This window comes from Bos indicus, chromosome 24 (assembly GCF_029378745.1).
Source record: "Bos indicus isolate NIAB-ARS_2022 breed Sahiwal x Tharparkar chromosome 24, NIAB-ARS_B.indTharparkar_mat_pri_1.0, whole genome shotgun sequence".
Lineage (NCBI taxonomy): Eukaryota > Metazoa > Chordata > Mammalia > Artiodactyla > Bovidae > Bos > Bos indicus.
This window is the reverse complement of record NC_091783.1, coordinates 20900361-20913086: the sequence shown is the minus strand read 5'-3', so window position 1 is coordinate 20913086 and position 12726 is coordinate 20900361. Positions and strand designations below refer to the sequence as shown.

Here is a 12726-nt window from a genome sequence, read left to right as displayed (position 1 = left end):
ATAAAGCATTTAAGAGAAGTTTGATAAATATCTTAAGTCACTTGAATTTTGTTGTTGTTCTTGTTAAAATATTCAGTATAGTCTTAGTTCTGGTTAGCTTGTAAACAGTGTGGCAAAGCTTTGAGGATCAAGTTACCCTCCAATTTCTAATTCAGTTTTAATAACCAGCATCCACTTCTATAACATGCTTTTTTTAGGGGAAAATGAAACAGATAGAATGAAGCATGTCTTTCAAACCCCCTTTATAATTTAAATCCTGAGGTTTGGAAATTGTTTTCTTTCTATGGTTGCTGAATTTTTAAAAGAGTAGGAATTTGGAGACTTGGGGGAATACTTTGATTTCTACTTCATAAGCAACGTATTTGACCTGCTAAGTGAAGTTCTTGGTCTTCTCTAAGTACCATAAAGCGTGAAGGGAGTTCCAGTTTGCTTTTTTATTTGTTTATTTCAGATTGTGCTGGGTCTTTGTTGCTGTGCGGGCTTTTCTCTATGCGACGAGCTGGGGTACTCTCCAGTTGCAGTGCACCCGCTTCTCGCTGCGGTGGCTTCGTTGTCGCACAGCATGGGCTCTGGGGTGCTCAGGTTCGTTAGTTGTGGCTCCCGGCTGTAGAGCGCAGGCTCAGTAGTGTGGCACACGGGCTCAGTTGCCCCCAGGCATGTGAGATCTTCCCAGATTAGGGATCGAGCCTTTGTCTCCTGGATTCACAGGCAGTTTCTTTACCAGTGAGCCAGGAGGGAAGCCCTCTACTTTGCTTTTAAGAGCAGAATTATTGAGGAACTGCCTCTTACTCCTTTTCCATAACAACTGGTGGTTACAGTTTATCTAAACCCTAGATAGCCAGGTTCTGTACAGGCTGACTCCATGCCCTCCTTGTGGGCTGAAAATTAAACAACAGCAACAACAAAACCAGCCAAGCCCTATGGACTCCATCGTCCTACTCAGTCCCCGCCTCCCTGACGTGGAGGTGACACTGGAGTCCCAGGTTGTCCGTGGGACCTCCCTGGTCTTCCGAAGCCCCACGGCCTCCACTTTATGCTGTGTAGGAACAGAGAGGAACAGCTGCTGTGGAAAGTAAGGCTCACACTGATGATAAGAAGCACAGTTCACCGCTGACTACATGTTCCTGTCCTTGAGTGAAAGGCTTGTCTCAGATTCCTGTTATATACTGTGATTTAGCTGCATATTTAAAGCAACATAAAACATAATTTATTATGATGGACGGGAGAAGGCAATGGCACCCCACTCCAGTACTGTTGCCTGGAAAATCCCATGGATGGAGGAGCCTGGTAGGCTGCAGTCCATGGGGTCGCTAAGAGTCAGACACGACTGGGCGACTTCACTTTCACTTTCCACTTTCATGCATTGGAGAAGGAAATGGCAACCCACTCCAGTGTTCTTGCCTGGAGAATCCCATGGACGGAGAAGCCTGGTAGGCTGCAGTCCATGGCGTTGCACAGAGTCAGACACGACTGAAGCAACTTAGCAGCAGCAGCAGCAGCATTATGATGGACAGCGCTAAAATAGAGTAGCAGTTTTTCCTAGAATGTAATTATAGTTGATCCTTGAATTATGCAGAGGTTAGAGACCCAGACCCTTCCAGGAGTTGAAAAATGGTGTATAGATTAAAGTCAGCTCTCCATATCTGCGGTTATTCCATGTCCGCAGTGCTGTACCCGTGGTTCTGCACCCAGGGATTCAGCCAGCCGCGGATCATGTGGTACCATAGTATTTACCTTTGAAAAAGAAAAAAACTTCCTATGAGTGGATCCACACAGTTCAAACCCATGTTATTCAAGGGTTGACTGTATATAAAAGTAGGTAATGTGTAGCCCAAAGGCTGAATGTAGACCCTCCCCTCCGTGTGGTTCCTCCAAACCCTAAAATAAGTGGGCTTATTTGTATAAGCGGGAACCTGAAGGCTGTCACACCGCTCTTCGGGTCCCTGGAAGCCTAGAAGGCCGGCTACATCAGCTCTGAGCCTCTCCTCCCCAGTGTAGGGGCCTGGCTCTGGGACGTTGCTCTCTGTCCTCAGTAGCCGGACTCTGATGGCCCCTGGCACAGGTAATGCTCTCAGCCGTGTTGTGTGGAGGTGTTCTGAGTCCTGTCTCCAAAGCAGGTTGACTGTCTTCTTAAAGGCTGGGCTACAGCTTCCTGACCTCCTGCCGCCCAGGGACCTTCAGTGGGTACTGAGCATCTGGAAGGCACTCAGGATGTTGAAAGAAGAATCAGAGCATCTTGGAATTGGGAAGGACCTTAGATGGCCTGGCCGGCTCACCCCCATCCAGGTTCTGAATTCCTTCTGCAGTAGCCTTAGCAAGGACCACCCAGACCTTCTGATATGGGGAATCTATGCCCGCAGCATCTGACTGGTCTCAGAACCACTGCTTCTGAGACTGACTCCGTGTTGTCCTGGTTACTGTTTTGTGACCAGTTGCTTTATCTTCCCAAGTGCTTCATGCTCCATAAGAATGAGAATCAGTTCTTACTGATTGCCCTCAGTGTTAGACAGATAGGCAGAGTTTTTAGCCTGTAAGTCATTTGTGATGAAACTGCCCCTTAGAACATGAAGGAGCACCAGGTGGAGATGAAATGGCATTGGAGGGTCACTGCCACAGCCCTTTGAGAAGCCTCCAGTGTCTGAGCCTTGCAGTGCTGTGTGCACTGGCATCCATGCGTGTGTCCCCGCCCCTCATTCGTGGTCCTTGCTCCCGCTGCCACGGTGGGCCTGCCTCTCTCGGTCCATCACTGGCCTCTCGTTTACCTCCTCTCAGCAGGTCAGGAAGCTCGGTGGCCACTCCTGCTAGAATGTGTCTTAGAATAAGCACAGCGGATTTTTAAGAGCTCTGAGATGATGAGCAGCGTGTTTCGACTTGGAGGAATGGCTGTGCGGCCTCCACTGTGACTGTGCCAAGGTTTTGGAGGGTTTTGATAGCATTCCAGATACTTGAGGGCATCAAATTGCGTGAATTCTGGAAAAATGAGCATTTGGTGTAGAAATCTTTTGAAGTCAGGAATTCTTATTCCTTTTAAGTCTGTACAGCAATGCTAATGAGGTATTTCAGAAGAGAAGCTGTGCTGGTTGTATTTTGATGATTAGTTGGGACATGCTAGCAATTAGTACTATTCATTTCCATTAAATTAATGTGTCAATGCTCTCTTTTTTCTAAAGTAGTTTAACTATATAATATGTTTGTGATTAATTTTACATAGTAAGGCTTCCAAACACACATAAACATCAACTTAGACCGAGTAGAAGCCAAATTCATAGAAGCCTAAGATCATGACTCAGAAGAGTTTAAGGGTTTTTTAAAAATAAAGTTACAGGGGCAAAAGATCTCTAAGCAGAGCCTTCATAGCAAAGGAGAAGATGACGTGAACAGGCATGTTGAGACTAATAAGGAAAGAAGACTTCCCGAGAAAACAGTGGTTTCTTACTTAGAGAACCTTGTAAGGGAGAGTGGGTCCTTGAGTACCCTGTCAGCCAAGGCCCCGTGACCACAGAGATGCCCGGGAGGCAGCCCAGCTGAGACCAGCTGATGGGGCCATGGGCTGGGCAGCAGCCAGGTTCTTTCCCACGAAGACACCGAGGAGGCTTAAACCACATAATAACAGTCCACCCACCAATGAGGGCGCCAAGCCTGGGCTTGCTGGGTTGTTTTATTTACTTGAAGACATTTTTTCTGCTCTACATGTACCGAGATAGCACCGTTCATTGTGCCATGCCTTCCTCTCCTACCCCCACCTTGTAGTTGCGGAGAAAAATACTCTGGAATTTAGTCTATTCCCAGTTAGGGAGAACAGAGAATGTGGGACATGGCTGACAAAAGGTGAACGTGCTCTAGAGAGTTCAGAGCCCTCGCCAGAACTCAGGTCCCATTTTGATAAGGACGTCGCAGGGCGGACGGACAGAAGCCCAAGGCGCTGCTTGTCCTCTGCACTTGGTGCGGGGGGCCCGGCCGTGCTGAGGGCTGGGGTGGAGTGGGGGGTCAGAGCGGGCCGAGGAGACTGGCTCCACACACATTAGGGGTTGGGTTTGCAGGCCAAGCCTTGGTGAAGAGGGCACTCCGGCCTGCCCATGTGCAGTACTGACCCAGCAGCCCCTTGGAGGGAGATGCGGTTTCTGGTGTGTCAGAAAAATCAGCATCTCCACCACCAGGTGGCCTCTGCTCTGGGCCTTCCCTGGTGGCTCAGCTGGTAAAGACTCCACCTGCCATGCAGGAGACCCCGGTTCAATTGCTGGGTCAGGAAGATCCCTGGGGAAGGGACCGGCCGCTCTAAACAGGTGTGGCTCGTGTATCAGATGAGTGACGTGTATGTAGCAGTTACGGGTCATGATAAAGGACGTGAAGAAAACAGGGTGACGTGAGTGACCAAGGGGCTCCTTTAGATGACGTCGTCAGAAATGTTATTTCCCACGAGGGGAAATCTCTCAGACCTGGAAGATAAGGAAAGGCCAGTCCTGTGGTGACTGGTGAGGGAATAGCCAATGAGAAAACTCTTGAGTCAGGCACAAGCTTTGTATGTGAAAAACACACGGTCATGTGACTAAAGAGAGGTGGCTGATGGGAGCATCCTGGGCAGAAGGGGAGTGACGGGGATGAGGACGGAGAGCTTGGTAGCGACATAAAGCTTGCAGGGGTGGACGCCACCCTGAATGTGATGCAGAGCCAGTGGAGGGTTGAGAGGGCCAGGGTCCCTCTGGCTGAAGTTTAGAGAAAGGGCTTCAAGGTGACAAGCCCAGCAGTACTGAGGAGGCTCTCACGGTGGTCTCGGGTGGACAGGGAGAGGGAGCTGTGGGCAGAGTCAGATAGCTGCCGACAGCCCTGATGGATGGAGTCATTGTGAAATTGGGAGGGAGGAGGGCAGTGTGGCTCCCATTTGCAGTGAGTGAATGGTGGGGCCTTGTCCCAAGGTGTGGACTTGTGGAAGGGACACGCTGGAAGTGGTGGTGGGACAGAATGAGCACAAGTACAAATCGAGAGAGTTTTCTTAGGGCTACATTGAACTTGAGGGCCCATAAGAGTGGCGAGGTCAGGTGCCAGGTCTGAAGAGCACTGAGTCATAAGTGGGATTTACAGTTAAGGGCCTGGATGAACTCACCTGGACAGAGTGTGTGGCAAGGGAGCAGGGGTGGGGAGTGAACTCTGAGGCCTCCCCACACCTGGAGGTTGAGCTGCTTAGAAGGAGCCAGCTAGTGTAGCCCCCCAGGTAGGAGACGGTGGTCAGCCATGTCATGAGGAAATTGTTTCTGGAGGGAGCAGTTGATTGTCACGGGCTGCTGAGAGTTGAGCTAAAATGAGCCTAGAAGAGTAACCACTGGACACCATGGAAAGTCAAAGAGTTAGTTACTCAGTCGTGTCTGACTCTTTGTGACCCCATGAACTGTAGCCTGTCAGGCTCCACTGTCCGTGGAATTCTCCAGGCAAGAATACTGGAGTGGGTTGCCATTTCCTTCTCCAGGGGATCTTCCTGGCCCAGGGATCGAACCCAGGTTTCCTGCATTGCAGGCAGATTCTTTAGTGTCTGAGCCACCAGGGATGCTTGGACAACATGGAGGCCATCAGCAAGCTTGACAAGAGTAGTTTAATCTGCGCCGTGGAGATAGGAGCTCTGTCAGATGGGTTGAGGAGTCTATGGGAAATGGAGAAGGGGAATCAGGGAGTATGGCAACTCTTTTGAGCAATTTTCTTTTAAGGGGAGCTGGATACCATGGCTCTGGCTGGAGAGAGCTATGGAATCGAGGAAAAGCCAGCTGGTTTACTAGGGGAGATGACAGAGGACAGGGGGTTGACGGGGAGAGGTGGGGTCACGAGTTTGGAGAAATGACTTGGGATGGGTGATGGTTTCACCCTGTCCCCCTGGCGTGTGCAGGGCTCCACATCCCGCCCTAAAGTCCACACCTGGCTCTGATATGTTGATGTGAGGAGATGCCTGCAGGAGTCCCTGGGCCTTGCTCGGCGGCAGACCTGGTGGAGTGCCTGGAGCCGGTTTTCCGCAGCCACAGGGGTGGGAGAACAAACGTGGACTGATTGGTTGCTTCTTGGGAGATTCGTTCATTCCACACGCAAACACTGTTGAGGCCACTCTGACCCAGGTGTGGTTCCGACCCTGCAGACTCCATGCACAGCAGCCCCTCTCCCCAGGAGAGCTCTTTCTGCCCGTGGGGTAGGGGCGGAGGCAGAGGGGCACTGTCCAGCCACCTGCTGGGGGCCCCCTCAAGGAGCAGCCCTGAGGCAGGTGCGCTGTTTCCTAGAAGGGGGATTTGAACCTGTTTCCAGGAGGAAGGTGGTGTGTGATTTCTTTGAGAAGGAGGAAATGGGGTGCAGGAAAGGAGACATGAGTCAAGGTTGCAGCAACAAAGCCTGTGGGAAGGGGTGGGGGGCTGAGCGGGAAGCCCCAGGCTGCCACAGCCCACCTCCAACTCCACCCCACCCCACCCTACCGCCCAAACCCCACCCCCAGCAGCTGAGTGAGTTAGGGTTCAGTGTCAGCTGCATTTCTCCAGGTAAGTGACCTTCAGTCTGCATGAAGAGGGGCCCTGGGCTGGGTGTGGCTCCTCACGAGTGCAGTCCTCTGGGCCCAGGACTGTGGGGGTGAGGCCCCAGATGGCCTTCCCTGTGCAGTTTTAAGAACCCGGACTTGGTTCAAGCGTCCTGTCACAGCGTCAGACAAGTCATTTAGCTTGCCACGCCTGCTTCTTCATCAGAAAACAAATGAGACTTGATTGCGGTACATCACAGTGATGTAGTCTGGTTAAAACGAAGTTACCGACCCAGCAACTGCCGCCTCCTGTGTTGACAGAACTTGTGTGAGCCCGGGGGCCAAAGGCCTTGGGTTCAAATTCTGGTTCCTTTTCTAGCTGTGGTATCTTGAGTCAGGGACTTGGCCTCAATTTACTTATCTGTGCAATGGGGGTAATACTGACACCTGCCTTCTGAGGTGTCTGGTGAAGGAATCTGCGTAACTGCTGAGAAGAGCATCTGGGTGCCAGCTGCTGTCAGGACAAAGGCTGCAGACGTCCCTGCTGTGTGTGCAGCTGCACGACGGTTGTGTCTTGTCTCCACAGTTCCGCCTGGTGGTGAAGACAGCCCTGAAGCTGCTGCTGGTCTTTGTGGAATACTCGGAGTCCAATGCACCTCTCCTGATTCAGGCCATCTCTGCCGTGGACACAAAAAGGGGTGAGTGGTCCCTGCTTACTATGTCATCCAAGTAAAAGTGTCTCATGGAAGATTTCCACTTTTTATTTCCATGTTCAAGGCAGAATTGAAAAGGAACAGAATTCCCTTTGTGTGGACTTCTGACATCAGGAAACAGATGTTTCAGGATGCATATGTATGAAGATTAGGTGAAGGAGGGAACAGGGAAAGAAAAGCACCCCTAACTGACCCAGGACAGGTCAGACTCCAGCTTATCCTTATGCTCCATCTTCAGCCACCACAACTGAATGCACAGAACCAGCTTGTTCTCTTTTCCCATCCTGTTGGAGTCACTTTGGCTCCTTTGTCTCTTCCCCTTCCTCCCACCTGCTTTATTGGCTTTCACCCCACAATGTTCCTTAAACATCTTCCCTCCCTTGCATCCTCTTCACCATCTGTCACTGGGCATCCTTTACTTCCCTGAAATGCTACCCGCCTCTCTGCTATTGGAGGCTTCTTCTAAAGCACAAATATGGTCACGTCGTTTTCCGTCTGAAACCTGCCGGTGGCTCCCCAGTGCCCGGTTAGGGCCGACCCTTCATGTCCCATCCCTGTTTACCCACCACCCCCACCTCCCACCCAGCCTGCGCCAGGCCCGCCCTGCCTTGGGTCAGATGAGCATACTCTTTCAAAGCCCCATGTGCCCCTCATCTCTGCTGTGCCCATTCTCCCAGGAGTGTGTGTCCTTGCTGGACAGTGGGGTGCCTGTCCCCTCTGGGTGTCCCAGCACCTGGCTGACCCACAGCAGGAAGGCCTAGTGCCGGCCTGCACACCTGATGACAAATGAGCTTTGGATCTGGTTTACAGCATGACATGCTGCGTCCCCTTTAATGTTGTGAAGTCTGATTCTGAAACGGGTTTTTGTTTTGTTTTATTCTTTAAAACAGCTTCCCTGGTAGCTTAGACAGTAAAGAATCTGCCTACAATGCAGGAGACCAGGGTTTGATCCCTGGGTTGGAAAGATCCCCTGGAGAAGGGCTTGGCAACCCACTCCAATATTCTTGCCTGGAGAATCCCATAGACAGAGGAGCCTGGTGGGCTACAATCTATGCAGTTGCAAAGAGTTGGAAATGACTGAGTGACTAACAAATACTTAGGTTTTGTTCCTCAGTAGGACATTTTTATTAATATTGTCATCCCCACAAAGACTCTAACAAGAACAAAAATTTGTTAACATTAATTATTTTCTTTTTATAATGGAAATACTCTAGAAAATTTGGAAAAAAACAGTGTAAAGAAGACCATAAAAATTTACCTGTAGTCTCACAAGATAGAATTGTTCTTAACATGTTGGTGTATGGTTGTGTGTGTGTATGTATGTGTGGACACACATGTTTATGTACAAGTCAGCTCAGGGACAACCGATGAAAAGAAATGAGAGGCCTAAATAGCCTTCTTTGATTCAAACCACTTGTTGTCTCTGACTCAGTGTTGATCAGAGACCCACATTCAGGACTGAATGCAAAGATGAAGGAAAGTAGCTTACTAGTTGCTTTGAAAGTTTGAAACATGTAAAATATCATGTAAGAAACGAGTTGCCAGTCCAGGTTCGATACACGATACTGGATGCTTGGGGCTAGTGCACTCGGACGACCCAGAGGGATGGTATGGGGAGGGAGGAGGGAGGAGGGTTCAGGATGGGGAACACATGTGTGCCTGTGGCGGATTCATTTTGATATTTGGCAAAACTAATATAATTATGTAAAGTTAAAAATAAAATAAAATTAAAAAAAAAACCAACAATAATAACAATAAAAAAAAAAAAAGAAAGAAAGTTTGAATATAAGTTAATGAAAGCCATCCAGGACCATGAACTGGGATTCTGCACTTTTCCCACAAACACACAGGCAGATGTCAGTCCCCAGCATGGTAGAATATAGGTGGGAGGCAACTCCAGGCCTGTGTTTGCGTGTACCACAGAGGCAGTCCTAGTGTGTGAGCAGGGGCTGTGAGTCTGGAAGGTTGATGCCAGGTTGGGGCAGGTTTTTTCTGCCAAGGCTTGTTGCCATCTGAAGCATGAGCATGAAGACCCTCGTGGCCTAAAGCACATCAAGGGGACCCCTTGAGAATCCTAATGAAGGCTCCCAATGACTCAGAAGCCAGGATGGGCTTTCCCAAGGCCAGTCCATGGCTTAGGGTCAAAGGTGGATGTTTGGGAAGAGAGTGAAGCTGATCCTTTCATTCATCCTTGGAAGATTCATACTCTATTCTCCAACTCTTAGAGTTACTTTAGGATAATTAGCAGACTCTTCATTTTCCTATCCTAAATTTCAGGTAACCCTTGGGCCCTTGTCATGTGGGCCGTGTTAAAGGAAACAACCTTCTTATGACCTTGAGATTCTCCCTTGACTTCACTGGTTTGGGAACTCATAGCTTCCTTCCTCAGACTGCATATCTCAATGGAGAGACCATTTGGGATAGAGGAGTGATCCCGAACACACCCAACCCCCAAGTCTCCACCTGCAGGCCCAGCTGTACACTCAGCTGTACTCTCTCCCCCAAGACAAAGCCATGGCTGCTGTTTCCCAATTTATAAAAATAAAAAGTCAACAGAGAATGGATTGTTTTCTCAACCTCATGGTTTTTCCAATGAAATTTCTTAAGCTATTGGCAAGTATTGTCATCCAGTTGCTACTGAGCACTAGCAGCTGAGAACAAAAAGGATCAGCACTGATGCAAAAACTCAACCATAGCTTATCATGTGTGGTTCAGTCACATATTTCTCTATGACGTGTGTGGTCTTGGCCATGACATTATAACACGTACATATAACACCATCCTATATTACTGCTAGTAAAACTGTCCCTGACCTCTGTGTTGAAGTTGGACACACAAATACGCCCTGCTGTTCTGCAGGGGGAGGCAGGACCTGCTGGTGTGCTTCCACCTGGCAGGTTGGGAAGCTGCTCTCCAGTCCCTCTCAGCTGGACGAGCGAGTAGGTAGACATGCCAGGGGTGACTGAGGGCCAGCTGAGTATGTCCATTTCTACACAGGTTTATAAATCTGCCATAAATGTGACTCCTCAAGGTGGTTTTGGACTCATTCTTTTGGAGGTTAGGGTGAGAATGGGCATGTTAACGTACAGACCTTTTTAGTAGAAAGGAATTCTTTTGGATGATGAAAAATGATAGGTTTAAAGAATCAGCAAGGAAAATCAACAAGTGAGCCACAAGTTCTCAGAAATTACTAGCAAATGAAGTTGTCCAAGAACAAATTCCTCTGATTGCTGTATAAACAGCACATCCCACACATGGGTTAACGGGAAGGGTTCATTGGTGAGCATGGATGGACAAATTGCTGTTCTGCCAACACTGGGCCAGTTAGGGAGCAGCAATAAAAGCTGAGGGATTTAGGTGTATCATAGGGACTAGCAAATATGTATGAATTAATGAAAATTAAAAGGGCCCCATTTGATCGTGGCAGTTGGCACTTTGGCTCAGGTGCTAGAATGAAACCATGGATTTGAGTTAGTCTCTGAGGCATGGCTCAGTGTCATACCTGTCTGTGTAGACTGCTGGCATGTCTTCTCCTTTGCATGGGTCTTCAAGTCACTTTCTCTTCCTAGTGGACAGGGCCAGGCAGCAAGAGAGAATGGCAGTTAGTAGTCATGGAAGCCCATGAGAAGGCTTTGCTTTCTCATTCTGCCATCATCAAAGACTTCTTCACTCTAGTGATTAGCAGGAAACTGGTCGAGAATCCCCTGCTCCCCTGGGCAGGGTGCCCCCTCCCTCTGACTGGGTTTCCCTCCCAGACAGAGGGTGGGGGTAAGTGACCAGATGGGGTACCTTATTTTGAAATTTCAGTCATAAATCTTGAGTCCTGCTAATTTGGTTCAACACTGCTTTTGAAGAGGTGCCATTTTTTCATTTGAATGTGAGGTGATGAGATATGACATAATTTTTAAACATGTGTCTCACACATGATTAACAGGGTTGGGGAGGTGGGTGGGGAATCCAGACATCCTTTCAAGCCATCTTGGCTCTGACTTGTGCTCAAGGGTACGTTGCTCTGTGAAGACTGCACAAAGCATGGTGGAGGTTAGAGTGCACAGAACTCAAGCTCTGTTTCCTTGGTTATTTGGAGCAGAAGTGTACTCGTTAAGTGTTCATCCCTCACAGTGAAAGACATGGAACATGCCACTGGGACCTTGTGTTTGAGTGTTAGACCAACTCGCATACGAGGCCTCATGCAAAATATTTTATTTTCTTTGGAGTTTAATACAGAGACTTGGAAGAGAGTAAGAGGACAAGAGTATTGAGCAGTTTATCCTGTGCTTATTCATTCTGGGTTGAGAGAGGGGTGATGTGGTTTGCTGGGAGGAGGGGGCCTGGCCAGGAAGCCTGCGGGGCAGGCCTGGGGGGCAGCGTGGGTGTCCCCTGCCCACCACCTCCACCGCAGTGACAGCTACTGCTATCCAAGTGCCTGCCACACAACAGACACCGTTCTAAGCGTTTTTCATATAAAATTCATTTGTTTAACAATTATTTAAGTGCCAATCATGTGCCTTTGAACATCAGAAAGAAACCAGGCTGTCATCGATCCTATACTCACTCCAGTGCTGGAGGTGGAGTTGGAGAGAGACGGACAATGATGATGAAGGAAGTGACCATCTCCTGATGTTCTGCATCAGCACTCAGGAGAGGCGACAAAGTGCCTTATCTCCGGGACACCTCACAGTGAGCCGCTAGGGTAGACGTCATCTCACCAGTTTACATGCCTCCCCCTGAGCCTCTGTTCATTCCACTACTTTGGGGCTCAATTTTGTTCTCTGTTATGTAAAGGGGGAAGGTCGTGTGGTTTATGATTTTAACACAGGGCCACCCCCTACCCCCACATGTTATTCACTCAGTCATGTCCAACTCTGTGACCCCATGGACTGTGACCTCTATCCATGGGATACTCCAACAAGAATACTGGAGTGGATGGCCATTGCCTTCTCCAGGGGATCTTCATGAGTCAGGGATTGAACCTGGGTCTCCTGCATTGCAGGCAGATTCTTTACCGTCTGAGCCACCAGGGAAGCCCCAGGGAAAGTGTTAGTTGCTACCCACACATACACACATGAAATCCCATATGGAGCAGTGAAGGTGTGGATGGGGGCGGCAGTGAACTGGACCCTTTAGTTCTGACGGGTGGGCTCCTGGGACAGGTACAACTGCTGGTGCTTGATGCAGGCCAGCTGGAGCCCTGACAAGGTATTTGTGTTGAACTAGAAGAGAAGGCTGGAGAAGGCAATGGTACCCCACTCCAGTACTCTTGCCTGGAAAATCCCATGGGTGGAGGAGCCTGGTAGGCTGCAGTCCGTGGGGTCGCTAAGAGTCAGACACGACCGAGTGACTTCACTTTCACTTTTCACTTTCATACATTGGAGAAGGAAATGGCAATCCACTCCAGTGTTCTCGCCTGGAGAATCCCAGGGACGGGGGAGCCTGGTGGGCTGCAGTTTATGGGGTCGCACAGAGTTGGACACGACTGAAGCGACTTAGCAGCAGCAGCGGCAGCAGAAGAGAAGGCAATGGCACTCCACT

At 49.4% G+C, this 12726-nt stretch overlaps 1 protein-coding gene across 12 annotated transcripts in view; it reads left to right on the top strand.

Annotated features, from left to right (window-relative positions):
* The window catches only part of FHOD3 (formin homology 2 domain containing 3), a 522587-nt gene that overhangs the window by 321351 nt on the left and 188510 nt on the right, over positions 1 to 12726 (top strand). For all 12 annotated transcript variants that reach the window (XM_019986698.2, XM_019986697.2, XM_070778524.1 and 9 more), the window contains exon 7: positions 7068 to 7179. In XM_019986698.2, coding sequence (XP_019842257.2) covers positions 7068 to 7179 — 112 coding nt within the window. The remainder of the gene's footprint in view (positions 1 to 7067; positions 7180 to 12726) is intronic.